At 41.6% G+C, this 25,976-nt stretch overlaps 1 protein-coding gene across 1 annotated transcript in view; it reads right to left on the bottom strand.

The window, feature by feature from the left end:
- Window positions 1-25,976, bottom strand: part of chfr (checkpoint with forkhead and ring finger domains, E3 ubiquitin protein ligase) — a 46,935-nt gene that overhangs the window by 8,158 nt on the left and 12,801 nt on the right. The window contains exons 3-11 of the mRNA XM_041202363.1: window positions 19,536-19,632; window positions 14,434-14,543; window positions 9,270-9,329; window positions 8,004-8,462; window positions 7,126-7,282; window positions 6,421-6,575; window positions 4,105-4,267; window positions 2,132-2,250; window positions 82-201 (exon numbers count right to left, since the gene is read on the bottom strand). Of these exons, the coding sequence (XP_041058297.1) occupies window positions 82-201; window positions 2,132-2,250; window positions 4,105-4,267; window positions 6,421-6,575; window positions 7,126-7,282; window positions 8,004-8,462; window positions 9,270-9,329; window positions 14,434-14,543; window positions 19,536-19,632 (1,440 nt within the window). The remainder of the gene's footprint in view (window positions 1-81; window positions 202-2,131; window positions 2,251-4,104; window positions 4,268-6,420; window positions 6,576-7,125; window positions 7,283-8,003; window positions 8,463-9,269; window positions 9,330-14,433; window positions 14,544-19,535; window positions 19,633-25,976) is intronic.

The raw sequence follows: 25,976 nt of genomic DNA, 5'->3' as shown, positions 1-25,976 counted from the left end.
CCCAGCTCAATTCCCATTTCAGAACAACCAGACAGGAGATCAATTAATCAAAAGTTAGAACTTTGTAAAGTGGTCACATACATTGCTGAGGTGTAACGGTTGGGTTCTGTTCACGCTCTGCCCTCCGGTCAGGCATCGGCTGAAAACAGCAAGTGCAAATCATGTGAGGACCACGAGCAGGGCAGGTGTAGTCCTGGACAGCTTAAAAAAAAAATTAAAAAACGGACAGCAGAGAGACAGTTAGCAAGCTTAGGACGTGTACAAAATAATTCACTTGACAGAAATCAGAAAAAACTTATACAACTTTGTAAATACAAAATGATGTTTTTACTGCTGAATACAATCTAATCTAAAATAAGAGAATCTGGTTTCTTCCACTATTACACTGTCAAATGAGTGATTATTCATTAACTATTCATAATTAAATAAGGTAGAAAGCAAAATGCTGAGGTGATCAAATTTAAAACAGCATATTCTAAAGTGCTATAAAAGACAGGGAGAGTATTGATTATTATAGTTACATATATATTAAGCAATACTATAAATCAGGTTGTAAACTCAAATTGGAATGTCATTTATGATCTACACTTTTATAGTTCTAAAAGAGTTAAGTAAAATGATTTTAAATGCAATTGAAACATTTTAAAAGGATGCTGAGAAATGGGATTAGACAAGTGGGCTCAGGCATAGGGGAAAATGGGCTTATTCTGCACTGTCATTGTCATGACTTTTTCAGATCAGACATTTCAATATGGCCAGTTCCTACTGTGACTTTCAGTTCACCAGTTAAATCAGTATTGGGCAGCAGCTTACAACTACTCATTTACAACAAATGGCAGACAAACAAGTGTTTAAAAAGAACATACAGTCAAGTTAAATAACTTAAGTATTAATCAGTGCAAAAACCAAGCTAAAGTTAAATCTTTGGAAATACTACTTGTGCTACTGTTGAACGTGCATTATCACCCAGAAAAAAAAAACAGCAGGCCCGTTCTAGAGATCTCTGAAAATACAGTTCTTAAAATAAACGAGGGCTCTAAATATTGGCTCTCCTAACTAGGTTAGTATCCAGCTCCGCTCACCTCGCTGTCTACAACTTCTCTCTTATTTCCACTTTGTGATTTTTAAAATATTCATTCATGGGATATGGCTGTCGCTGGCTAGGCCAGCATTTAATGGTCATCCCTAATTGCCCTTGAAGGCGGTGGTGAGCTGCTTTCTTGAACCACTGCAGTCCATGTGCTATTAGGAAGGGAGTTCCAGGATTTTGACTCAGCAACAGTGAAGGAACATTTTTGGGAAACATCCTATAACTTCTCTCCTCATTGTTTTGTACAACCCAAACTGCAAATTTGTAAGCTTCTACATAATGTGGTCTTCCACATAGAGAGCACACCTCCCCTTGAAATATCTCCCTCTGCTCTCCCTGGTCTCTGAAAACCTGGGCATTTACACTCTGATGGTTAAAATGGACCAGTTCTCAGCCAAGAACACAATCGGTGTGTCATAAAACGTTCATGCCAGTTTGGCTCACCAAACACAATCAGGTTTGGTCCTCTCCTTTTATATCACATTTACAGATTTCTCCTCTGTTTAGCTCTCTGGCACCTACTCTCATGGCTCTTCAGCTGCTGACTTTCTCTCCCACAAGTTTGTTTTCTAGCTAATCACAAAGAGATACAAGGTCAGCTGAGCTGTAAATTCATTTCCCTGTCCCTCTAAACAATTAAATCGATATTAGCACACAGAAACAGATCATTCAACTCAAATCCTCTAAGTTGCTGTTTATGCTCTATACAAGCCTCCTCCCACCCCACTTCATCTCACCCCATCAGCATATCCTACTATTTCTTTCTGCCTCATGTAATTATCTCGACTCCCCTTAACTGAAAACTTCCCTCATTTGCCCCCCATCTTTCCCTCACACAGCTCAAATTGATTCATTGTTGTTGTTCATTACAGTGCTGGAAATCATAGAGAGAAAAGAAAGTTGCCCCTTTACATCACATTTCTTGAATTCAAATAACGCAAACTTCAACTGTGTAGTTAACCAAGCCCTCAACTTTAAGCTGTGCTTAGGGATGTGCAACAGTAATAGCAACATTGCCCATTTTGGTTTGTAGATACTTACTGACAGGGATACTGGTAGAAGTTGATGGGGCATCACTTGTTCTGAAAGCTGGCAAGAAAGTAGACTGATTGCTCTCGGACCGATATCCAGGACACTGTCTGCATACAATATGTGGCTGACTGAAAATGGATAGAAAATCTAAAATGCAGTCAACCATAGAGAGACAAACTGTATTTTAAATCTTACTGTAAAATTTGTGTAACTTGGTAAAGAGCAGGAAAACAAATATATGCAAAGAAACAACATGTTACACCCCATTAACCTAATCAGGAATTGGGTACCTTTGTATTACATTTCCATTTCCTATTCTGTACCTCACACATTTCACATTATCTTTCTCTGTTAGAAAGTGAAGTTGAGCCATCACATGCTCAAAATACACTTACACATTTTATTCAAACATATTCCGCCATGGCTCAGTTGGTAGCTCTCTCGCCTCAGAGTCAGGAGGTTTAGTCCTACTCCATAGAACAGAGCAGAGGCTGGCCCTCCAGTGTAGTATCGAGGGAGTGCTGATCTATCAGAGTTGCCATCCTTTGGAGGAGGCATCAAACCGACATTCCATCTGCCCTCTCAAGTAGAAGTAAAAGATTCTATGGCACTAAATGAGGAGCAAGGGAGTTCTTCCACGGGTCCTGATCAACTTTTACCCCTCACTATCCTAGAGCTTTGGGACATTAGCTTGTATAAGTGTTATACAAATTCAAGTTCCTCCTTTCAACTTTCAGTATCCCAAGTTTTTCAATAAGCAGCTGAGCCATTCATCCCACGATCCCTTTAGTGGATCTCAACCAAGACACAACACTGCAGCAATAAAACTAGCTTCAGCAGCTTATGGGGGCTGGGAACCGGTGTGTGTGTGTGTGTGTGTGTGTGTGTGTGTGTGTGTGTGTGTGTGTGTGTGTGTGTGTGTGTGTGTGGGGGGGGCGGTAGGGTGCGCAAATTATCGAGGATTCCTCTTTCCCATTGCTATTCAGTGGCACCCTCTCCCACTGTTGCTGGTGCACTGTGTACATATCGGGCAAGAACAGAATCAATCTTGACCAGTGTTTCCATGATTAATTGGCGTGATGACACCAATTGTGAGATGCTTATTTTGAAATGGGAGAAGGCCTTTCAGCCCCTTGAGCCTGTTCCACAATTCAACGAGATCATGGCTGATCTGTATTTTAACTCCATCCACCTGCCTCAGCACCATATCCTTTTCTGCTCTTGGCTAGCAAAAATCTATTGACTTCAAATGTGAAATCAATTCAGCCAACATCACTTGCTTTTTGTGGGAGCTTGTTCCACACTTCTATCACTCTGTCTGAAGAAGCCTTTCCTAACTTATCTCCTGAATGACCTGGTTCCAACTTTCAGGTTAAGTGCCCTTGTCCTACCCCAACTAACCTAACCCAACCCCACCCCCACCACCCCCCCGGCAGAAAAAAGCTTTTCTCTATCAACCCCATAAATTTATTTCAAAGTCTTTAAGTTCAATCAAATCACTGCTTAACCTTCTATATTCTACAGATTACACATTTTGGGCCAGGTTATATAGCATGTACCCAGCATCCATCAGCTGTCCTAGCAAAGAACCAACACCTTCAGGAGAGGACAGGAAGGGAAAGGTTGTAGGTTTTTCCCTCCACTATTAATATGCAGTTAGAAGTCAATACTCATGATGCTACAGTTGACAAGAATGTGGCCGGAATTATATTTGGCTACTTGGCAGTAGACTTCTGCCAGAGGTGGATAATCCATTTGCTGTCTTTGCATTTTCAGTAAAGCTCAGTAAAGGTCTGATAACTCATTACAAAGCAAGCCACTTACTGCTGTTCAGTCATTTCTCCAACTAATCTTGTGTTCTTAGGACTACTCAGACTTTAGCATCACTCCAGCCAACAATCTCACACTTTAGCAGGCACAAGGGCTGACTTCTCCTCATACGTTTATTCCTGCTCACAAAAGCAAATCTTTCAAAAACTCACCTAAAATCAGAAGATTCACTGTCGACATCAGACAGTTCCAGAAAATCCTCAGAGCTGACCTCTTCATCGGAGAATGACCGTTTAATCTTAGGTTGTAACATGTCGTGTGTGATCTTATTTCTGGCATCCATGCTTTGCAATTCATCTCCACTACGACACTTTTCTGAAAGAGTAAATCGCACACAAATGTGACGAAAACAAAATCATCAAACCAGTATCTTAATCTAGCTGCAGCTTAGACTGGTATCTTGTGTCCCATTGGATGTCCTTTCCTCTATCTTTTGGACAAGCAAAGAAATTTTAAGATAATTCACACAGGAAACATGAATTGGGATAGCAAGTTTACGGGCCTTTGTAAAGAGATTTATTGCACTCGGCACGTTTACTGACAAGGTAGTAATTTCCGCTTTTTGAGATTTTATATTATATTTCTTCGAGTTCATTGCATTAAGTCACTCCCTATTGCGAAGATATATTTTTCCTCACAGAATCACATTCCAAGCCAGTAACCAAAACCACATTTATGAATCGCCCAACGTTCCTACAATATTCAACATTGCTTCCAATTTGGTCCGTATCTCCCTCCCGAGATCCATCTTGTCCATTTGCCTCAATCTTATTCTCACTCAAAAGGACAGGCTGCGAACTCACACATAGTATCACGTCCTACTTATCAACAGGATTCCAAATGAAACACAAGTTTCTTCTAGATATGCTCCAGAGGTAAAAGATAGCCTAAATTCATACGTTAACTTCAGACAATTCAGGAGGCATTTTTCAATATCAGGTAACCAAAGGAAAGATCTGGATTCACAATTGTGCCAGAAACTGATCTTACTAACTAATCACAAAACTTAAAGCTGTCCATTATTAAGGATGAGATTTCAGAATACTTGGAAGTGCATGGTAAAATAGGGCAAAGTCAGCATGGTTTCATCAAGGGGAGGTCATGCCTGACAAATCTGTTAGAATTCTTTGAGGAGGTAACGAGTAGGTTAGACAAAGGAGAGCCAATGGATGTTATCTACTTGGACTTCCAGAAGGCCTTTGATAAGGTGCTGCACAGGAGGCTGCTCAGTAAGATAAGAGCCCATGGTGTTAGAGGCAAGATACTAGCATGGATAGAAGATTGGCTGTCTGGCAGGAGGCAGAGTGCGGATAAGGGGGTCCTTCTCAGGATGGTGGCCGGTAACTAGTGGAGTTCCGCAGGGGTCACTGTTGTGACCACAACTTTTCACTTTATACATTAATGATCTAGATTAAGGAACTGAGGGCATCCTGGCTAAGTTTGAAGATGATACAATGATAGGTGGAGGGACAGATAGTATTGAGGAGGCGGGGAGGCTGCAGAAGGATTTGGACAGGTTAGGAGAATGGGCAAAGAAGTGGCAGATGGAATACAATGTTGGGAAGTGTGAGGTCATGCACTTTGGTAGGAAGAATAGAGGCATAGACTATTTTCTAAATGGGGAGAGAATTCAGAAATCTGGAGTGCAAAGGGACTTGGGAGTCCTAGTCCAGGATTCTTTTAAGGTTAACTTGCAGGTTGACGCAGTAGTTAGGAAGGCAAATGCAATGTTGGCATCTATTTCGAGAGGACTAGAATATAAAAGCAGGGATGTGCTGCTGAGGCTTTATAAGGCTCTGGTCAGACCATATTTAGAATATTGTGAGCAATTTTGGGCCCCGTATCTCAGGAAGGATGTTCTGGCCCTGGAGAGGGTCCAGAGGAGGTTCACGAGAACGATCCCAGGAATGAAAGGCTTAACATTTGAGGAACGTTTGAGGACTCTGGGTCTATACTCGATGGAGTTTAGAAGAATGAGGGGGGAATCTGATTGAAACTTACAGAATACTGAAAGGCCTGGATAGAGTGGACGTGGGGAAGATGTTTCCATTAGTAGGAGAGACTAGGACCCGAGGGCACAGCCTCAGAGTAAAGGGAAGACCTTTTAGAACAGAGATGAGGAGAAACTTCTTTAACCAGAGTGTGGTGAATCTATGGAATTCATTGCCACAGAAGGCTGTGGAAGCCAGGTCATTGAGTGCATTTAAGACCGAGATAGATAGGTTCTTGATTGGTAAGGGGATCAAAGGTTATGGGGAGAAGGCGGGAGAATGGGGTTGAGAAATTTATCAGCCATGATTGAATGGCGGAGCAGACTCAATGGGCCGAATGGCCTAAATTCTGGTCTTATGGCTGTAATTCATGCCTGAGGTTCCTTCCTCCTCCACAAAACCACAAATCAAACATTTGGAATACTCAATATATCCATGTAAATCAGGGCATATGAATTTAATACAGCAATTACTTGCCTGGGTGTTGCAGAAGATAAGCCTCCACCAGGTTATTCACCATGTGGTTCTTGCTGATGCGTTCAACAGGACAACGGCAGGTTGGGCAGAGTGATGAACGCTCCATCCAGCCCGAGTAACAAGCCGCACAGAAAGAGTGCATACATGGTTGAAGGCTGACAAAGTTGAGTGGTGGGTAAATAGAAAGATGAAATGAAATTAGACCCTTGAGGTTTATTGCTGCCCTGAAGCTTCTGCATCTAGTGCTGCAAAGTTCGAACACTTAATCGCTCATTTTTCAGTGTTTCCATTTCTGAATCAATAAATTTGCAAATACCGCCAAACAAGCATGTACTACAACAGGATTTACTAGTCATTAACCACCACTGATTGTATCCTAAATACATTATTCTTGGCAGCAATGTTGCATGCGGCTTGCTTGTCATTGGGATGAGGCGGAGTAAATACAGCAGCTGATCTTTTCCTGTCATTTTTTTTGTATCCCTACCCTCAAACTGTCACTTGGGAGACTACACCTGGGTCTAAGACTCATTGTATGAGTTGTCACTGAAGATGGACTATCAAAAATATTGTTATGTTGCAGCATTGAGCATTGGTAAAGAATATCTAAATGAATTCCTATTATTTTAAAGAATGTTTGTGTTGGAAACTGTAGTTCGTCTTACATAAAAGGGCTGTTTATAAAGCATTCACATCTCAATATACCTGACACAGTCATGCAACAAGTCTTGACAAATGATACAGGTGAGAGTTTCCTCCATTTTGTCTGGTTGCTTTCCTTCTGAGGTCCCTTGATCGTCATGTCTGACGTTTGAACTTTGACCTTCACTGAGTAGCAATGTATCTGGAATTCCATCATTCTCTATTAAAATATTTTGTATAAAATGAATATTTTACAGGAGATGCAAATATTAAAACTCTCAAACTTATTTGTTGGGTCAGGCAAAAGGAAAACAGAATACAACAGTTGAATTTAAAAAAAAGAAAATGGTTGAAATAAACAATAGGTCAGTCACCATCTGAATAGCACAATGGGCCAAATGGCCTCCTTCTGTGCTATATGATTCTGTGTGAATATGCTCAAGGTCTGGGCCTTCACCGATTAGAAAAATGATTAGAATGGAAACATTAAACTGTGTTTTTTCTCTTCAGATACCAACACACCATTATGTTCTTTACTCCTCTTCTGATTCTTATTCTTTATTCTCTGTATGAGTAATTGTGCAGAGGTAGGATGCAATTCCAGTATCCCTCCTGTACTTCCCAAAGGGTCATTCTCCATGCAAGCCTACACAGTGAAGGCTGGTGGGCTCACTTGATGTCCACAAATATGCAGGGGTAACAGGAGAGCAGTCGGAACTTGAAACTCTGTCTGATATTCCCCTTCACCAGGTATGGTGAATGAAGATTTGGAGACCTACCCCTCCGTGGAATGGGACCTTGCTGTCTTAAAGAAGGTTTTTTGGGGTTGAAATTCTGAAGGGGTTACAGGTAGGAGTGTGCAATGTTGAGTGTCTAAATTAGTCAACTCTGGAAATAAAACCCAAACCTTTATTCAGTAAACATGCAAGGTATATACTTGCCCATTTTCTGCTTCTTTTTGGTTGGTTCTAGGTCCTCCTCTTTGGCCAAGGCATCCAGAACAGATGACTTTGGGGTTTCAGGTCCTGGTGTGCTTTCTATATTCACCTGAGTCCTAGAAGGTGATAAGACAGGAGGGCTAGGTGGCTTTGGACATGAAGTCCAAAATGTTGCCAAGAAATTAGGTCCACATGCAAGCACTGAAGGTCCAGCAGTAGTGGGCACAGGTCCTGTTGAGGAAGCACATGGCTCCATGGTGGAAACAGTAGGCTGAACAGTGTTGGAGTTTGCTCCAGAGGTACAGAACGGATCGTAATAAGACGTGCATGGCTGTGGCTCCTCTTGGGAAGGGTGTTCAACTTGTTTTGAACAAATTGAGGAGGTGACTGCTGTTTGGTCAGAGTTGCTTTCCAAGCTCGAGGTTTCTTTAATAATCTGCTCAACCATACTGCAAGAGGATCCTGTACAGAAAAACCGTTTGCTGGTAAATGATAATCCATTTTCATACTCACATTAAGTCCATTCATCCCTTATTACAAAGCCTACTAGTTTATGGAGTACTAATTGCATGTAATTTTATAAACTGTGCTGAATCTATATGAACAAAATAAGAGAAACCTAGAATGTTACAGCACAGAAGACAGCCATTCAGCCCATCACATCTGTGCTGGTCCCCTAAAAGAGCTGACCACAAGTCCAATTCTTAGCCCTTTTCCCCTTAAAATTCATTTCTTAATTTCTGACATATTTATCCACTTATCCTCTAAAAGCTATTACTGTCACTGCATCCCACATCCTATCAACTCTCTGGGGGAAAAAATAATCACGTATCTTTCTTGTTCCTTTGATGAATATCTTCAATTCATGCCCTTTAGCTGTTCATTGACCAACAAAAATAGTTCTCCACAATTTACTTTTCTCAAACTTAATCATGATTAGACCTTGTCTTACCTCTGATGTAATGAAAACAGCCCCAGTTTCTCAAGTTGTGTTCATTTTAAGCAATACTGACTCACTGGGCTCATGCCTCCCGAATTTACAGCACAATAACAGACTATTTGACGCAGCTGCTCCATGCTGGTATTTATTGTCCATATTAGCCTTCTCCTGTTCTTCTTTGTTTCCCCCCCCTCCCCACGTTTATCACGGAATTAAACATCATTATTCGTCAGAAGTTTGCATCTGTTAACATTTTCCTTCACCCACTGATAGTAGCATGAGCAATATCTAGTTCTATCAAAATCTAATCAGAAACAATTCTTAATTACCCATCAAGTCTTCCATGTTTTCCTCTTCAGGATTCAGTGCTTTGTACAAATAAGCAACATCTAAAAAATAAATTAAGGAAGAATAAGTTGGGGATAAAAGCTACTTTTTTGCTTAAAATTACCACATCACTCCTAACCAGAGAAAACAGTACAAAAATGTTAAACTGTAGGAGACCCTTTCAGTTGACTAATGGGGTGCAATATGCTTTAGGAACTGTCTCCTGGCTGGTATAGGGGGTACTGAATGGGTAAGGAAGTTCTAGGGAAAAATTCCTCAGTCAAATTTCTCATTCCTAATTATTACCTAATTCCAAATTTATTGGGGCGTTTACCTAATGCAAGTAAATTGTGAAATATAATCCATTTTTCAAAATGGCAGAGACTAACCTTAATATAGAATATAATTGTTATGACTGTCAGTAGTAGGATCAGTACTACTTGCAATTCAGAAGAAGATTAGCTAGACAATGCAATTATTCACACTACACAATGCAATATCTAACCTCACACTTCAGAGGTTACTTCCCATTTTTTCCCCTTCTGAAGGCATTAGCTCCTTACTGCAGTATAAACCATGGTGCACTTTCAGGAACATGCAGCCACAGTGCTGAACATTGATCAGGGTCGATGGAGAATATAGGAGCTTGGCACAACAACTTGTATTTATATAGCACCTTTAACATAATGCATCCCATGATGCTTCACAGGAGCATCATAAAACAAAATATGACAGCAACTCACATAAAGAGACATTAGAACAGGTTTAAAAAAAGCTTGGCCAAAGAGGTTAGTTTGAAGAACAGTCTCAAAGGAGTCAAGTGAGGCAGAGAGGTTTAAGGAGAAAATTCCAGAGCGAAGGGCCTAGGTTGCTGAAGGCATGGCCACCAATGGTGCAGCAATTAAAATTGGGAATGCACAAGAGGCAAGAATTAGAGGGACACAGATATTTGGGAGGGTTATGGAGCTGGATGAGATTATAGAAATTGGGAGAGGCAAGGCCATGGAAGGATTTGTAAACAAGGATGAGAACTTTAAAATCAAAACTTTGCTTGACCAAGCTTGGGTTAGTGAACAGAGATGCTATAGGTGCAAGGGGCTTGGTGTAAGTTAGGACACGGGGAGATGTGGTAGACCAACCAGGAATGTGTTGGCAGTACTCAAGTCCAGAGATATAAAGACACGAACGACGACTTAGGCAGCAGATGAACTGATACACGGGCAAAGTCAGGCAATGTTATGGAGGGGGGCGCAAGTGGGCATCCGAAAGGCGCGCAAGGGGCAGGGAGGGGAGGGGCGGTCAGGCGTGCGTCTGAAAAGCACACGAGGGGAGGGGCAGTCAGGACTCCGTAGTCTGAAAACAGCGTGCAAAAAAGTGACATTACAGCAAACTTGTAATTTAGCTGGTTGGAGAAGAAGCTAGTTGTTTAGTGAGTATCTGTAAATTGGTTAAGGGTTTTCTCTATTCCTGAAGTTTAAAATGGTATCGGCACTGTACTTTTGTAAGTTGATTGGCCAATAAATGTTTAGTGTTACAGACAGTCTGTTAATAGCCAGCTTAGGATATGGCATTTAAGGTAGATCTATAAATAAAAAATAGAACTAAATGATTTTATTTTAAATATAAAATTTAAAATAAACATTGAAAGCAATATCTGTATGTAGTTAAGAAACTAACTTTTAGCTTCAGTAGTTCTAGCATTTAATAAGCACAGTAAAGTGCAGCATACATGGAAATTACTCTAAGTTAATTAAGAAAGTAATTAAATTAAATTAACTAAATAACGTAAGTAACAATGTCAGGGCAGGTGTTCAGTTGCAGCTGTAGAACATGGGTCATTTTGGACACCAAGGCAATCCAGGACAAACATCTGCATAAAGTTTAAGCTGCTAGAGGGATACTGGATCAAGGTTATTGATCTGGAAGCTGAACTGCAGACACAGCGCAACATAAGGGATAGGGAGAAATACCCGGACACTTTGGTCACATCTCTTGGAATCGGGCCATCTGTTTTGTTCAGCAGTGGGGTGCAAGAGAATGTGACCATGAGTGAGGCAGGAAAAGGATGAGCAGACAGTGGTGGAGGGGGCTCAGATTTTGCATTGTCAAACAGATTTGAAGTGCTCAAAACCTGTGTGGGGGAAAGGGAGGTCTGCAGGATGGATGAGAGCCTTGCCACGGCACCACGGTACATGAAGCAGTTCAAGCCAGGGGAGCAAACAGGAATGTAGTCGTAGTAGGGGGATTGACACTGTTCTCTGCAACAAAAATCAAGAGTCCAAAAGACTGTGTGCCTGCTCAGTGCGAGGTCAGGACATCTGCTCAGGGCTGGAGAGGAACTTGCAGTGGGAGAGAGAGGATCCAGTCATCATGGTTCATGGAGGTGCTAACGATATAGATAGGACAAGGGAAGAGATTCTGCATAATCAGTATGAGGAGCTAGGTACCGAATTAAGAAGCAGAACCTTTAATAATCTCTAGATTATTACCCAAGCCATGTGCATATTGGCATAAGGAAAATAGAGTTAGAGAGATGAACGGGTAGCTCAAAGACTGGTGTGGGAGAATTGGGTTCTGGTTTGTAGGCACTAGTACTGAGTAAAGTGGGGGCTGTACTGTTGGGATGGTCTTTACCTGAACTGTGCTGGGACGAGTGTTCTTACAAATCACATAGCTAGGATAGTAGAAAGGGTTTTAAACTAAATAGTGGGGGCAAGGGATCAACAAGAGAAGATATGGTTTTTCAAAGAGTAGAAACAAGGGATGGAATTTTAAGGCCCTGTCACAACAGAGGCTCAGCTGTAAAATACGGCGAGCCATTCAAAAATCCACTGAATTCGACAGGACCGTAAAATTCTGCCCAAGGTAAGAGAAGATGGTATTAATCTGAGAAATGATAAACATACCATGATAGGAAGGGACAGACTGTACAAGTCTAAGAGTAAACCAACCGATAATGCTAGAGATCACAAAAATAATAAAAAGGATAAGTCTTAAGGCTCTGTATCTGAATGCACCTAGCATTTAAAAAACAGACAAACTGATAGATTGTACTTATTTACCTCTACTTGCACTCATAGTCATTACAGAGACATGCTACAGGATGGGATAGATTGGGAAGGGTATACAATTTTTAGGAAGAATAGGAAGTTAGGAAAAGGTGGAGGGGTGGCTTTGTTAATTAAAGGTGACATTAACACAATAGAGAGGGATGGACTAAGTGCAAGAAACCAGGATATAGAAGCAGTTTGGGTGGAGATGAGGAATGATAAAGACATGAAGTTGCTTGTGGGAGTGGTGTAAAGGTCCCACAGCCATAATCGCATGGTAGGATGGGGTATCAAGGAAGAAAAAGTGGGAGCTTGTCAGAAAGGTAAAGCGATTATTATGGGGGATTTTAATCTACGTATAGATTGGAACAATCAGATGCACAAAGGTAGCATAGATGATGAATTCATAGAATGTTTTTGGGATCATTTCTTAGATCAGCATGTTCTGGAGCCAACAAGGGAGCAGGCTATGTTGGACCTGGTATTGTGCAATGAGATTGGATTAATTAATGACCTCATAGTGAAGGTAGATGGCAGTGATCATATCATGATTGAGTTTACATTCAGTTTGAGGGAGAGAAGACTGGGTCCAAGACTAGTATTTAAAACTTAAATAAGGGCAATTACACGGGCATGAAGACAGCTAGCGAAAGCAAACTGGCAATTTAGGTTAAGGGATAGGTCAGTAGAGATACAGTGGCAGGCACTTATGAGGATATTTCAGAATACACAAATTAGATACATTCCTACAAGAAAGAAAAGTTCCAAGGGGAGGTTCTACCATCTATGTTAAACTAAAAAAGTTAAAGATCATATCAAACTTAAAGAAAAAGCATATAATTGTGCAAAGATGGGTGGCAGGTAAGAAGACTGGACAGAACATAAAACAGCAAAGAATGACTAAAAGATTAATACGGAGAGAAAGCTAGCTAGAAAGATAAAGACAGATACTAAGAGTTTCTACAGATATTTTAAAAAGAGCAGTTAACAAAGTGAGCATTGGTCCTATAGAAAGTAAGTCTGGAAAATGAATAATGGAAAATAAGGTGGCAAATGAATTGAATAGGTGTTTTGCAACAGTCATCACTATAAAGGATGTAAGTAACATCCCAGAAATGGTTGTAAATCAGGAATTGGGAGAGAGGAACTCAAGAAAATTAACAAGGAAGTGGTGCTGAGCAAATTGTTGGAACTGTAGGTTGACAAATCCCCAGGTCCTTCATCTTAGGGACTTAAAAGTAGCTAGTGAGATTGTTGATGCATTGGTTTTAATTTTCTAAAATTCACTAGATTCAGGGAAGTTTCCATTAGATTGGAAAATAGCAAATGTATTAGCTAATGTAGTAATGTAACTAATATAATGTATTATATTGATAGCTAATGTAATTTATGTAATTTATTCAAAAAAGGCAGGGACTTGACAGGGTGAAGAGGAAAGGATGTTTCCTCTTGTGGAAGAATCTGGAACTAGGGGGTCACTGTTTCAAAATAAGGGGTCACCCATTTAGGACAATGGGGAGGAATTTGTTTTTCTCTCAGAGGGTTGAGCCACTTTGGAATTCTCTTCCTCAAAAGGTGGTTGAGGCAGAATCCTTGAATATCTTTCAGGCAGAGGTAGATAGATTCTTGATAAGCAGGGTAGGCAGGAATGTGAGGCTAAAAATCAGATCAGCCACGATTTTATTGAATGGTGGAGCAGGCTCAAGAGGCCGAGTGACCTACTCCTGCTCCTAATTCATATGTTCGTATGTAGTTGGAAGCTCAACTCAGGGTCAAATATGACACCAATGTTGCTAACTGCCTGATCTGATCTCGGAGTGGGTTGGAGTCAGTAGCTGGGGAACGGAGTTTGGAGATGGGAACAAAAACAATGGCATCAGTCTTCCCAATGTTTAATTAAAGGAAATTTTTGTTCATTCTGTTCTGGGTGTTGGATAAGCAGTCTGATAATTTAGTAACAAATCTTACTTGGTGTACAACAACAAGGCAAGAGCTAACTGCAACAACCGATTTCTCAGCGGCTGCATAGCAGCCTACAATGCAATCGTGTCCAGACAGATATCAGAAATGGGATATTTCAAACCACGAGCAGTACATTTAATCATACTATCCTTACTCTGATCTGGCTCATTCTTCCTGTAGACAACGTAAATGGCATCTCCATTCTGCAACGGATAGGTCTGTTTCTTCACTACTTTGGATTTGTTGATGACCGTTCCGTTGGTACTGAAAGCATAAAGTGACGCAATAACACAAGTCAGGCTGCCTCCACCCTCCTTGGTACAGGACAAGCATAAAACCTACACTTGTAATGTCATATTGTCAAGATCCATGGCTTTCAACATTAATTGGAAATCATGCCATGCTGAAGTTCAACAATATAATGAAAGAGTTGACATTATGGTGATACTATACCCACTAATTTTGGCGGCCAAAGTCAAATGCAAAGTAAAACAAGGTGCCACCGTTGCTGGCTTGTGACTCCAACAGCAAGAGATATGCCTGCCAGCAAAACACCTGTGTTTGTTAGGCCACAGCAGTGGTGCTCACAAACAGCCTGCACAGAGCAGTGATGCTGTTTCACTGACAATGGCCTGTAAACAAACTCCTAGCCACAGGAAAAAGATGCAGGCTGTGGCTGGAGAACAAGAGCACCTCTGAACTGTTTCATTGCAGATCCAACCCTGAAAAAAAACATAATAATCGACTCCAGGCTCCCAGGATTTAACCTATTCAATTTCTGCAAGCTTAGCAATTTACAATGTGGCTAAAATTTGATTCCAGAGCCAAGCAAAGCAAATCTGACTGGAAAAGAAAACTTCAAAATACTTGGATTTGATACCATACGGAGTGTAAATCCAGCTGGTGTCAGTGTTGTTTAGAAAGTACTCAGGAGGGTCCACCGAACACTTTTAAATTACAGAGATAAAAACAAAAAAACTGCGGATGCTGGAAATCCAAAACAAAAACAAAAACAGAATTACCTGGAAAAACTCAGCAGGTCTGGCAGCATTGGCGGAGAAGAAAAGAGTTGACGTTTCGAGTCCTCATGACCCTTCAACAGAACTTGAGTTCGAGTCCAAGAAAGAGTTGAAATATAAGCTGGTTTAAGGTGTGTGTGTGTGGGGGGCGGGGAGAGAGAGAGAGAGAGAGAGAGAGAGAGGTGGATGGGGGTGTGGTTGTAGGGACAAACAAGCAGTGATAGAAGCAGATCATCAAAAGATGTCAACGACAATAATACAAAAGAACACAAAGGTGTTAAAGTTAAAGTTGGTGATATTATCTAAACGAATGTGCTAATTAAGAATGGATGGTAGGGCACTCAAGGTATAGCTCTAGTGGGGGTGGGGAGAGCATAAAAGATGTAAAAATAAACAAAAACAAATAAATAAATTTTTTTTTTTATAAACTGTTTTCTTCTCCGCCAATGCTGCCAGACCTGCTGAGTTTTTCCAGGTAATTCTGTTTTTACTTTTAAATTACAGTCAGCTGGGTTCAAAATGCTTAGAATTGGACTTCTCCATTCTCCAAACATTTATATTTCTAATTGTTGGAAAACGGCACATGCACATTCATATACTGAGCTCTCATCTGAACAGAAGAGGTTGTAGCCAGGCAAATGCCAACTTGTCACAAGCTGCACCATAAATTCAACTGGAAGTTTAATGCATTCTGCAGCCATCTACTGGCAGCACAGAACAATTGCAACAAAGAAAAATCTGCTTTAAACAGACCAAGTTAGTCAAGGAGTTAGGGTCCACCTTTCAGATTCGGCATTGATCTGTCGTTGTGTTTTACACAAGCAACCACATAAATTGTGTCCCCCTTTTCATCTACCCATCAACGGCTAGACTTTACAAGTTAATTGGAAACAGCTAAATCGGGGTTTCAGCTTTAAATTTTTTACATTAGTTTTTTTAAAAAATAAGTGACCTTCAGAGTATTTATAAACTCAATGCTACATTCAACACCACTCTACCACACCATAAATAAAATTTAATCTGACCTACAAATCTTGAAAATAGTGGTTCAGTTTTTTTTGCCATTTAATATTTTACATCTGAAATCTGGGTACTTTTTCAATTTGGAGGGGTTTGAGTTCACAACAGAATCACAGAATCTTAACAGCAAGGAGGCCCTTCAGCCCATCATGTCTGCACCAGCTCTCCAAATGAGCATTATGACCTAGTGACATTGCCCTGCCTTTTCCCTGTGCCCTTGCACATGGTTTCTTTCTATTCAAATAATTATCCAATGCCCTCTTGAATGCCTTGATTGAACCTGCCTCCACCACACTTCCAGCAGTGCATTCCAAACCCAAACCATCATTGTGAGAAAAACTTCTTTCTCACGTCACACTTGATTCTTTTGCAAATCACTTTAAATTTGTGCCCTCTCGTTCTTGATCCTTTTGAGTGGGAACAGCTTCTCTCTATCTACTCTGTCCATCCCCCTCATGATTTTGAACATCTCTATCAAATCTCCTCTCAGCCTTCTTCTTTCCAAGGAGAAGAGTCCCAACCTCTCCAATCCATCCTCATAGCTGAAGTTTCTCATCCCTGGAACCATTCTTGTAAACCTCTTCTGCACTCTCTCCAATGTGTTCACTTCCTTGGACGAAGGGGCCATGGCTGAGGTATTAAATGAATACTTTGCATCCATCATTACCAAGGAGATAGATGCTACCCAGGCCCTGGTGATAGATGAGGAAACTCTGTCACTAGAAGGTTTCAAAATTGATGACAAGGAAGTGTTGAATAGACTGCAGGTACTTAAGGTTGACAAGGCACCAGGACTGGATAAGATGCATTCAAGGATATTGAAAGAAGTGAGAGTAGAAATTGCAGGGACACTGGCCATAATCTTTCAGTCTTAACCTAGACTCAGGGGAGGTGCTAGAGGACTGGAGAATTGCAAACATTATGCCCTTGCTCAAAAAAGGTTGTATGGATAAACCCAGAAATTAAAGACCAGTCAGTTTAACTTCAGTGGCGTGCCAGGTCCTAGAAACAATTATTTGGGATAGAATTAATAGTCACATAGAAAAATATGGATTGATAAGGAAGAGCCAGCATGGATTTCTAAAAGGGGAATCATGTTTAACTAACTTGGAGTTTTTTGAAGAGGGAACAGAAAAGGTCGATGAGGGTAATGCTGTTGATGTGGTGCACGTGGACTTTGAAAAGGCATTTGACACAATACATCACAACCGACTTGTGAGAAAACTTATTGCTCATGGAATAAAGGACAGTAGCAATGTGGATACAAAATTGACTGAAAAATAGAAAGCAGAGAGTAACGGTCAATGGATATTTTTCGGGTTGGAGGAAGGTTTGTAGTGGAGTTCCCCAGGGATTGGTATTGGGACCCTTGCTATTCCTGATATATATTCATGATCCAGATCTTGGTGTGCAGGGGACAATCTCTAAGTTTGCAGATGATGTGAAGCTTGGGAGTGTTGTGACCTGCGAGGAGGATGGTGTGGAACTTCAAGAGGACATAGGCAAGTTGGTGGAGCGGGCAGATAGGTGGCAGATGAAGTTCAATGCAGAGAAGTGCGAGGTGATGCATTTTGGTAGGAAGAACATGGACAGACAATATATAATAAGGGGTGAAATTTTGAAGGAGGTGCAGGAGCTGAAAGACTTGGGTGTACATGTGCATTGAAGGTAATAAAGCATATAGTATCCTGGGCTTTATTAATAGGGGCATAGACTACAAGAGCCAGGGAGGTTATGCTAAATTTATATAAGACACTGAGACCTCAGCTGGAATATTGTGTACAGTTCCTGGCCCCATATTAAAGGAAGGATGTGAACACATTGGACAGAGTGCAGAAGAGGTTTACAGGAATGGTTCCAGAGATGAGAAACTTCAGCTTTTGAGGATGGATTGGAGAGGTTCTTCTCCTTGGAGAGAAGGCGGCTGAGAGGAGATTTTATAGAGATGTTCAAAATCATGAGGGGAATGGACATTAATCTGGGGATTAATCTGCCCTACTCTTCCTTTTAGCACTTTTCTACTATTTATATGCCTAAAGAAGACTTTGGGATTCCCCTTCATGTTGGCTGCCAGTCTTTCATCATAACCCCTCTTTCACTTCTTTAATATGCTTTTTCATCTCCCCCTCTGGACCTTTTGGTTCTCAATTGTATTTTCTATCTGATAATTTCTGGATTATTTACCCAATATCAGAACCACTGGGCTACCTGATAATGATAAAGCATCACCAAAAGCATAGGAAAGCTCCCTTGACTCCAGTGAAGAACCTTAGCCCCAATCCCACTCCTTCAAAACCACCGAAATATACTTTTCTATCTTCTACTCAAACCACCCTTTATGTCTCTGAGTGAGTTTGCCACTTTAGTGCTAAATTATGCCAAGTTGCTGACAGTTTGCTTCATAGGCCACAATCCGATAAGAATGGGATTGAGAGTACCCAATTCATTTCAGGCAGGAATACTCAGGCAAAAGAGGGGGAAACTGTCATCTCAGGTTTTGGTCTCCTTACCTAAATAAAAGGTATACTTTCCTTATCTTTCCATAGAGCAAGTGTAACAAGGGTTCACCAAACTAATTCCTGGAATGGAATGATTGTCCCATGGAGAAACATTAAACAGACTGGACCTTTATTCTCTGGAGTTTAGAAAAACGAGAGGTGATCTCATTCAAACATACAAAATTCTTACAGGGCTCGACAGGGTAGATGTAGGGCAGATGTTTCCCTGGCTGGGGGCGTCCATAGCCAGGGCACACAGTCTCAGAATAAAGGACTGAGAAGCGGAGGTACTTCGTCACTCAGAGGGCAGTGAATCTTTGGAATTTTATGCCCCAGACAACTGTGGAGGCTCAGTCATTGAATATGTTCAAGACCAAGATCGATAGATTTCTACATTTAAAAAAACATCAAGGTGTATGGAGATAGTGCAGGAAAATGGTGTTTGAAGGAGATGATCAGCCAGGATCTCATTGAATGGCAGAGCAGGCTTGAAGGGCTGAATGGCCTCCTCCTATTTCTTATGTTATGTTCAACAGTACAAGCAGGATTTAAATGTATGTTCCAAAGGTTAGAGGACAGCTTGCTAAACCATTGCCCTTCCATTCCTGAAATAGCCAAATAAACACGACTACCAGAAGCAGCACCACTACAAACTAAATAATCTTCACTTTCAGAATATGTTTAAAAAGAACATAACCTAGAATATATACATGACTTACCTTGTGTCCTCTAACCACACTTGCCCAGTTTTCTCTCGAATTATTTTACAGTGATCTCCAGAAACAAGCTTATTGCCGGGAAATGACAAATCACAACCTACAGGAGACAGAAGGCTGATTTTTAATATATATATATATATATATATATATATAGTAATTTATGTCACTTTGCTAACTCGGGAATAATTGGTACAAAGCTCTTCACTTCATAAATGAAAATTATCTTCCAGCATGAATCTACTTTCATTATACAATGCATTTCCCAAAAGGGTGGAAGAAGATTCAATAGTAGCATTCAAAAGGAGAACTGGATAATTACCTAAAGGGAAAATGATTACATGGTTACAGGAAAGAGCAGGGGAGTAGAACTGAGTTGTTCTACAACAGAGCACAGGAACAATGGGCTGAATGGCCTTCTTCTGTGCTGTATTTTATGATTAATTAAAATTCTTATAATTTGATGGAAATGGTGCAATTTCCAACATCGCGCCTCAGTGACAACTTAAACAGAATTAGGATACGTATATTTGATGTAAAACCCCGTTACAGTTATTCTTTAAATAGAAGGAAGCAATACAGCATTACTCCTGCTAATCCCATTGAGAACTCAATTCATCCCGAACTGATGTCAAAGACAGGCTCTGTCACCAAGATGCTCCATTGAAGAGATTTACATCCTTTTCCTTCTTTAACCCAATTCAAAGATGACATTTCTTTGTCTATTCTCAGGATACGGGGCAGGCCATTTAGGACTGAGATGAGGAAATATTTCTTCACTCAGAGCGTGGTCAACCACAGAAAGCTGTGGACGCCGGCTCACTGAGTATATTCAAGAAAGGAATTGATAAATTTTTGGATATTAGGGGCATCAAGGGGTATGGAGAGAAAGCGGGAATAAGGCGTTGAGATAAAGGATCAGCCATGATCATACTGAATTGCAGAGCAGGCTTGATGGGCCAACTCCTGCTCCCAGTTTGAGTGTGTCTTTCTATGTGTCTAAGCATAGATGAGCAATTGGTTAGTAACAGGTATGGGAATAATCTCCAATCTTGACAAGACCCAGGAACACAAGGCTGATGATCCCCATGTTTAACCGAACTCATCTCTGATACCAACTAATCAGAAATGAAACTACGCCTAATCACAAATATCGAGTTTCTATAGAGGTGGCACATGAGTTACAACATAGGAAAAAGGGCCATTTTTTTTTTATTATTCATTCACAGGGTGTGGGGATCACTGGCTGGGCCAGCATTTATTGCCCATCCCTAGTTGCCCTTGAGGAGGTGGTGGTGAGCTGCCTTCTTGAACCGCTGCAGTCCATGTGATGTAGGTACACCCACAGTGATATTAAGGGGTTCCAGGATTTTGACCCAGCAACAGTGAAGGAATGGAATACATTTCCAAGTCGGGATGGTGAGTGACTTGGAGGGGAGCTTCCACTCAGTAGTGTTCCCATCTCTCTGCTGCCCTTGTCCTTCGAGGTGGTAGTGGTCGTGGGTTTGCAAGGTGCCGTCTAAGGAGCTTTGGTGAGTTTCTGCAGTGCATCTTGTAAATGGAACACATTGCTGCTACTGTGTATTGGTGATGGAGGGAGTGAATGTTTGTGGGTGTGTTGCCAATCAAGCAGGCTGCTTTGGCCTGGACGGTGCCAAGCTTTTTGAGTGTTGTGGAGCTGCTCATCCAAGCAAGTGGGGAGTATTCCATCACACTCCTGACTTGTGCCTTGTAGATAGTGGATAGGCTTTGGGGAGTCAGGTGGTGAGTTGCTTGTCACAGGATTCCTAGCCTCTGACCTGCTCTGGTAGCCACAGTATTTACATAGCTAGTCCAGTTCAGTTTCTGGTCAATGCTAACGCCAGTATGTTGATAGTGGGGGATTCAGTAATGGTAATGCCATTGAATGTCATGGAGTGATAGTTAGATTCTCTCTTGTTGGAGATGGTCATTGCCTGGCTTGTGTGACGTGAATGTTACTTGTCACTTGTCAGCCCAAGTCTGGATATTGTCCAGGTCTTATGGCATTTGGACATGGACTGCTTCAGTATCTGAGGAGTTGTAAATAGTGAACATTGTGCAATCGTCAGCGAACGATCCCATTTCTGACTTTATGATGGAAGGATGGTCATTGATGAAGCAGCTGAAGATGGTTGGGTTTAGGACACTACCCTGAGGAACTCCTGCAGTGATGTCCTGAAGCTGAGATGACTGGCCTCCGACAACCACAACCATCTTCCTTTGTGCTAGGTATGTGTCCAACTAGTGGAGAGCTTCCCCCCCACTCCTGCCATCCCCATTAACTCCAGTTTTGCTAGGGCTTGATGCCACACACGATCAAATGTGGCCTTGATGTCAAGGGCGGTCACTGTCACCTCACCTCAGGAGTTCAGCTCTTATGTCCATGTTTAAACCAAGGCTGTAATGAGGTCAGGAGCTGAGTGGTCCTGGTGGAACCCAAACTGAACATCAATGAGCAGGTTATTGCTAAGCAAGTGCTGCTTGACAGCACTGTTGATGACTTCCATTACTTTACTGATGATCAAGAGTAGACCGACGAGGCAGTAATTGGCCAGGTTGGATTTGTGTTGCTTTTTGTGTACAGGACATACCTGGGCAATTTTCCACATAGCCGGGTAGATGCCAGTGTTAGCTATACTGGAACAGCTTGGCTGGGGGCGCGGCAAGTTCTGGAGCACAAGTCTTCAGTACTGCTGCCGGAATATTGTCAGGGCCCATAGCCTTTGCAGTATCCAGTGCCTTCAGCTGTTTCTTGATATCATGTGGAGTGAATCGAATTGGCTGAAGACCGACACCTGTGATGCTGGGGACCTCTGGAGGAGGCCTAGATGAATCATCCATTCGGCACTTCAGGCTGAAGGTTGTAGCAATGCTTCAGCCTTATCTTACGCACTGATGTGCTCGGCTGCCCCATCATTGAGGATGGTGAGGGGATTTGTGGAGCTTCCTCCTCCAGCGAGTTGTTTAATTGTCCACCACCATTCATGACTGGATGTGGCAGGACTGAGGGCTTAGATATGATCTTTCGGTTATGGGATTGCTTAGCTCTATCACTTGCTGCTTAAGCTGTTTGGCACACAAGTAGTCCTGTGTTATAGCTTCATCTAATTGACACCTCTTTTATGTATGCCAGATACTGCCCTCCTGCACTCTTCATTGAACCAGGGTTGATTCCTTGGCTTAATGGTAATGGTAGAGTGGGGGATATGCCAGGCCATGAGGTACAGATTGTGCTCGAGTACAATTCTGCTGCTGCTGATGGCCTACAGAGCCTTATGAATGCCCAGTCTGAGTCGCTAGATCTGTTCGAAATCTATCCCATTTAGCATGGCGGTAGTAAATGGAGGGTATCCTCAACGTGAAGGCGGGACTTCGTCTCCACAATGACTGTGCAGTGGTCACTCCTACCGATACTGTCATGGACAGATGCATCTGCAGCAGGCAGGTTGGTGAGGAGTCAAGTATGTTTTTCCCTCCTGTTGGTTCCCTCACTGCCTGCCACAGACCCAGTCTAACAGCTATGTCCTTCAGGACTCGGCCAGCTCGGTCAGTAGTGGTACTACCGAGCCACACTTGGTGTTGGACATTCAGAGATCCAGAGTACACTCTGCACCCTTGCCACCCTGAGTGCTTCCTCCAACTGTTGTTCAACATGGAGGGGCACTGATTCATCAGCTGAGGGAAGGAGGGAGGGCGGTACGTGGTTATCAGCAGGAGGTTTTCTTGCCCATGTTTGACCTGATGCCATGAGGTCATGGGGTCTGGATGTTGAGGGCAACTCCCTCCTCACTGTATACCACTGTGCCACCACCTCTTATGTCCTGGCCTACCAGTGGGATAGGACATAGCCAGGAATGATGGTGGTGTCTGGGACATTACCTTGTAAGGTATGAGTCTGTGAGGATGACTATGTCAGGCTGTTGCTTGACCAGTCTGTGAGATTTTGGCACTAGCTCCCAGATGTTAGTAAGGAGGGACAGCAGGTTTGCTGTTGTTGTTTCTGGTGCCTAGGTCAATGCCAGGTAATCTGTCCGGTTTCATTCCTTTTTTGTGACTTCGCAGCAGTTTGATACAACTGAGTGGCTTGCAAGGCCATTTCAGAGAGCATTTAAGAATCAACCAAATTTTACTGTGGATCTGGAGTCGCGTATAGGCCAGACCAGGTAAAGATGACAGATTTCCTTCCCTAGAGGGCATTAGCGAACCAGATGGGTTTTTACAACAATCGGCAATGGTTTCATAGCCATCAGACTTTTAATTCCAGGTCTTTTACTGAATTAAAATTTCACCATTTGCCATGGTGGGATTTGAACCCAGGTCCCTGGAGCATTACCCTGGGTATCTGGATTACTAGTCCAATACTACTATACCACCACTTCCCTTAATCATTAAAATAAAATCCTCACCAGCTCCCTCGACAAACCAGCTACTTAATACAGTGATGAGCTGATCCAGGTTCAATCTCCGAACTGTGAACAGTTACAGCGCTTGGTCCTTCTCTCAATATTACAGACACAATGATATAGTAGTTGTAGTTAATGGGACTGGCTGACCACAACCTGGCAGTGAATTGAAATGCCACCATCACAAACTGTGGAACTGAATTCTATTAAATTTGGTCAATTGTGGGCATACAGGTTCTTGCACTGTCATTTAAAAACAACCCCAAGTCATTAAGGGATGTGAATCTGACCTGGCTCCCCTCCATCCAAACCTGGTCTGGACTACAGGTGATATCAGCTCCACACAAACCCAGATTTTGCAGTGGTAACAACAAAACCGCCAGTGTTCATTAATCCAATGAAACCGACAGCAGCTTTGGGAATTGACATACGCACAGAATCCAGAAGTTGCTATCAACATTACACTATTAGGCTCAGTAAAAACCCCTTCATTGAGGTAGAACCAGGTTTTTAAACAGTGTACTAAGTTTATAATTAGTGCCAAACAACTTCACTATCCCTGAAAAATTAATTTCATATTTGCTGAATATCAAATTTCTCCATTATAGTAAAGAAATTCAACATACTTTTACATCTTTCTTCAAAGTTTTTGATATTTTAGCTTCTATCTTAATCCAAGCTTAATCGTTTATTTAGCTATCTGAAAATTAAATTAAAATTAAAAGCCAGTGTTTTTAACTTCTTGGTTTGCTGTCTGTCAGAATACTTCTATGTGATTGGCTACTTATCCTGCTTGATAAGATCACTGTTGCTGGATGCCCGAAGATCCCATTGACTTGATGTCAGATTCAAACTGTCATTGAAAAAGGGGAAATCCAGACCACACAGCCGTGGTTAACTCTTTATTGCCCTTTTGAAATGGTCTGTCAAGCCAATCAGTTGTACAATTGCTATAAATAACCCACCACTTTCTCAGGGCAAACTAGGGAGATAGGCAATAAATGGAATGTTTCGAGCAAACCCCCACATCCCAAGAAGATAGTAAAGTGCTAATAAAATGGGTCGCAGCACCTTAACTCGGGGAAGATGCAAAGCAAAAGCTAAAGTTCTTGGTCGTGATTGCTATTAAGGTGAAAATGCACATGTTAAAGTTTAGTTCAATAGTTTACCAACATTCAGCATCTTGGATCACACAAAGGAAGGCGATATTATCCGGGACAGCTGCCTCTTTAGTCATTCTTTGGGCTATCCAGTGGACTTGATAAGGTATTGTACAAATACCATGAACTGGTGGCCCATCAAGGATCAAACTTCTTCAGAGGGAGGGAGGGAGTGAGGTGAACATTGTTGGGGAAAACAAAAATCAGGGGCAGAAAAATCTTATAAAGAATTTATTTATGAGATACATATTGAAAAGGAGCTAAATAATCATGGTATTGTGCAACCATGAAAAAAATCTGAATCATAAACCCCATGACTCACTCTGGGGATGTGCGCATTGCAATCGGCAGGTTAAACGTTGCAGCACAGACTTTTCCCTAGGGGGTGATGGGAACACTCCATTCACTTTAATGATTGGTTTCCATAAAAAGTTCAGGCCAACACCTGAGCAACTCCAGAAAGACATCATTTACAACAGGCTTATAGAAAAAAAATGGCTTGAGGTCATAGAATACAGCTCTAAAGCAGGACAGTCCATTAAACACCAGCCAACTACTGAAGTCCAGCATGTCTTTTACAACAGAATATTGTGTTTAATGCCAAGCACAGGTCTTTTGTTTTTGGAGACCAGTTGAAACCTCTAAACAATAGGAATTCTGTTAAGAATAAAATGACAGAACTTACTGAGCGTCTGCACCAATGAAACAGGTGACTGGAAATTCCACCCAGCTGCATCAAGCAAATGATTTTTGTTAGTTCTAACTGAACTGAAAAATAAAGCAATTCCCCAGCCTTTCAAGTGATACCTGCACCAGTAGCACCAATGCTTCATTATTGCTTTCTCATTCTTACTGCATCT

Source organism: Carcharodon carcharias, chromosome 13 (assembly GCF_017639515.1).
Source record: "Carcharodon carcharias isolate sCarCar2 chromosome 13, sCarCar2.pri, whole genome shotgun sequence".
NCBI lineage: Eukaryota > Metazoa > Chordata > Chondrichthyes > Lamniformes > Lamnidae > Carcharodon > Carcharodon carcharias.
Note: the sequence above shows the minus strand (reverse complement) of the source record. Positions and strands in the feature narration are given on the sequence as shown.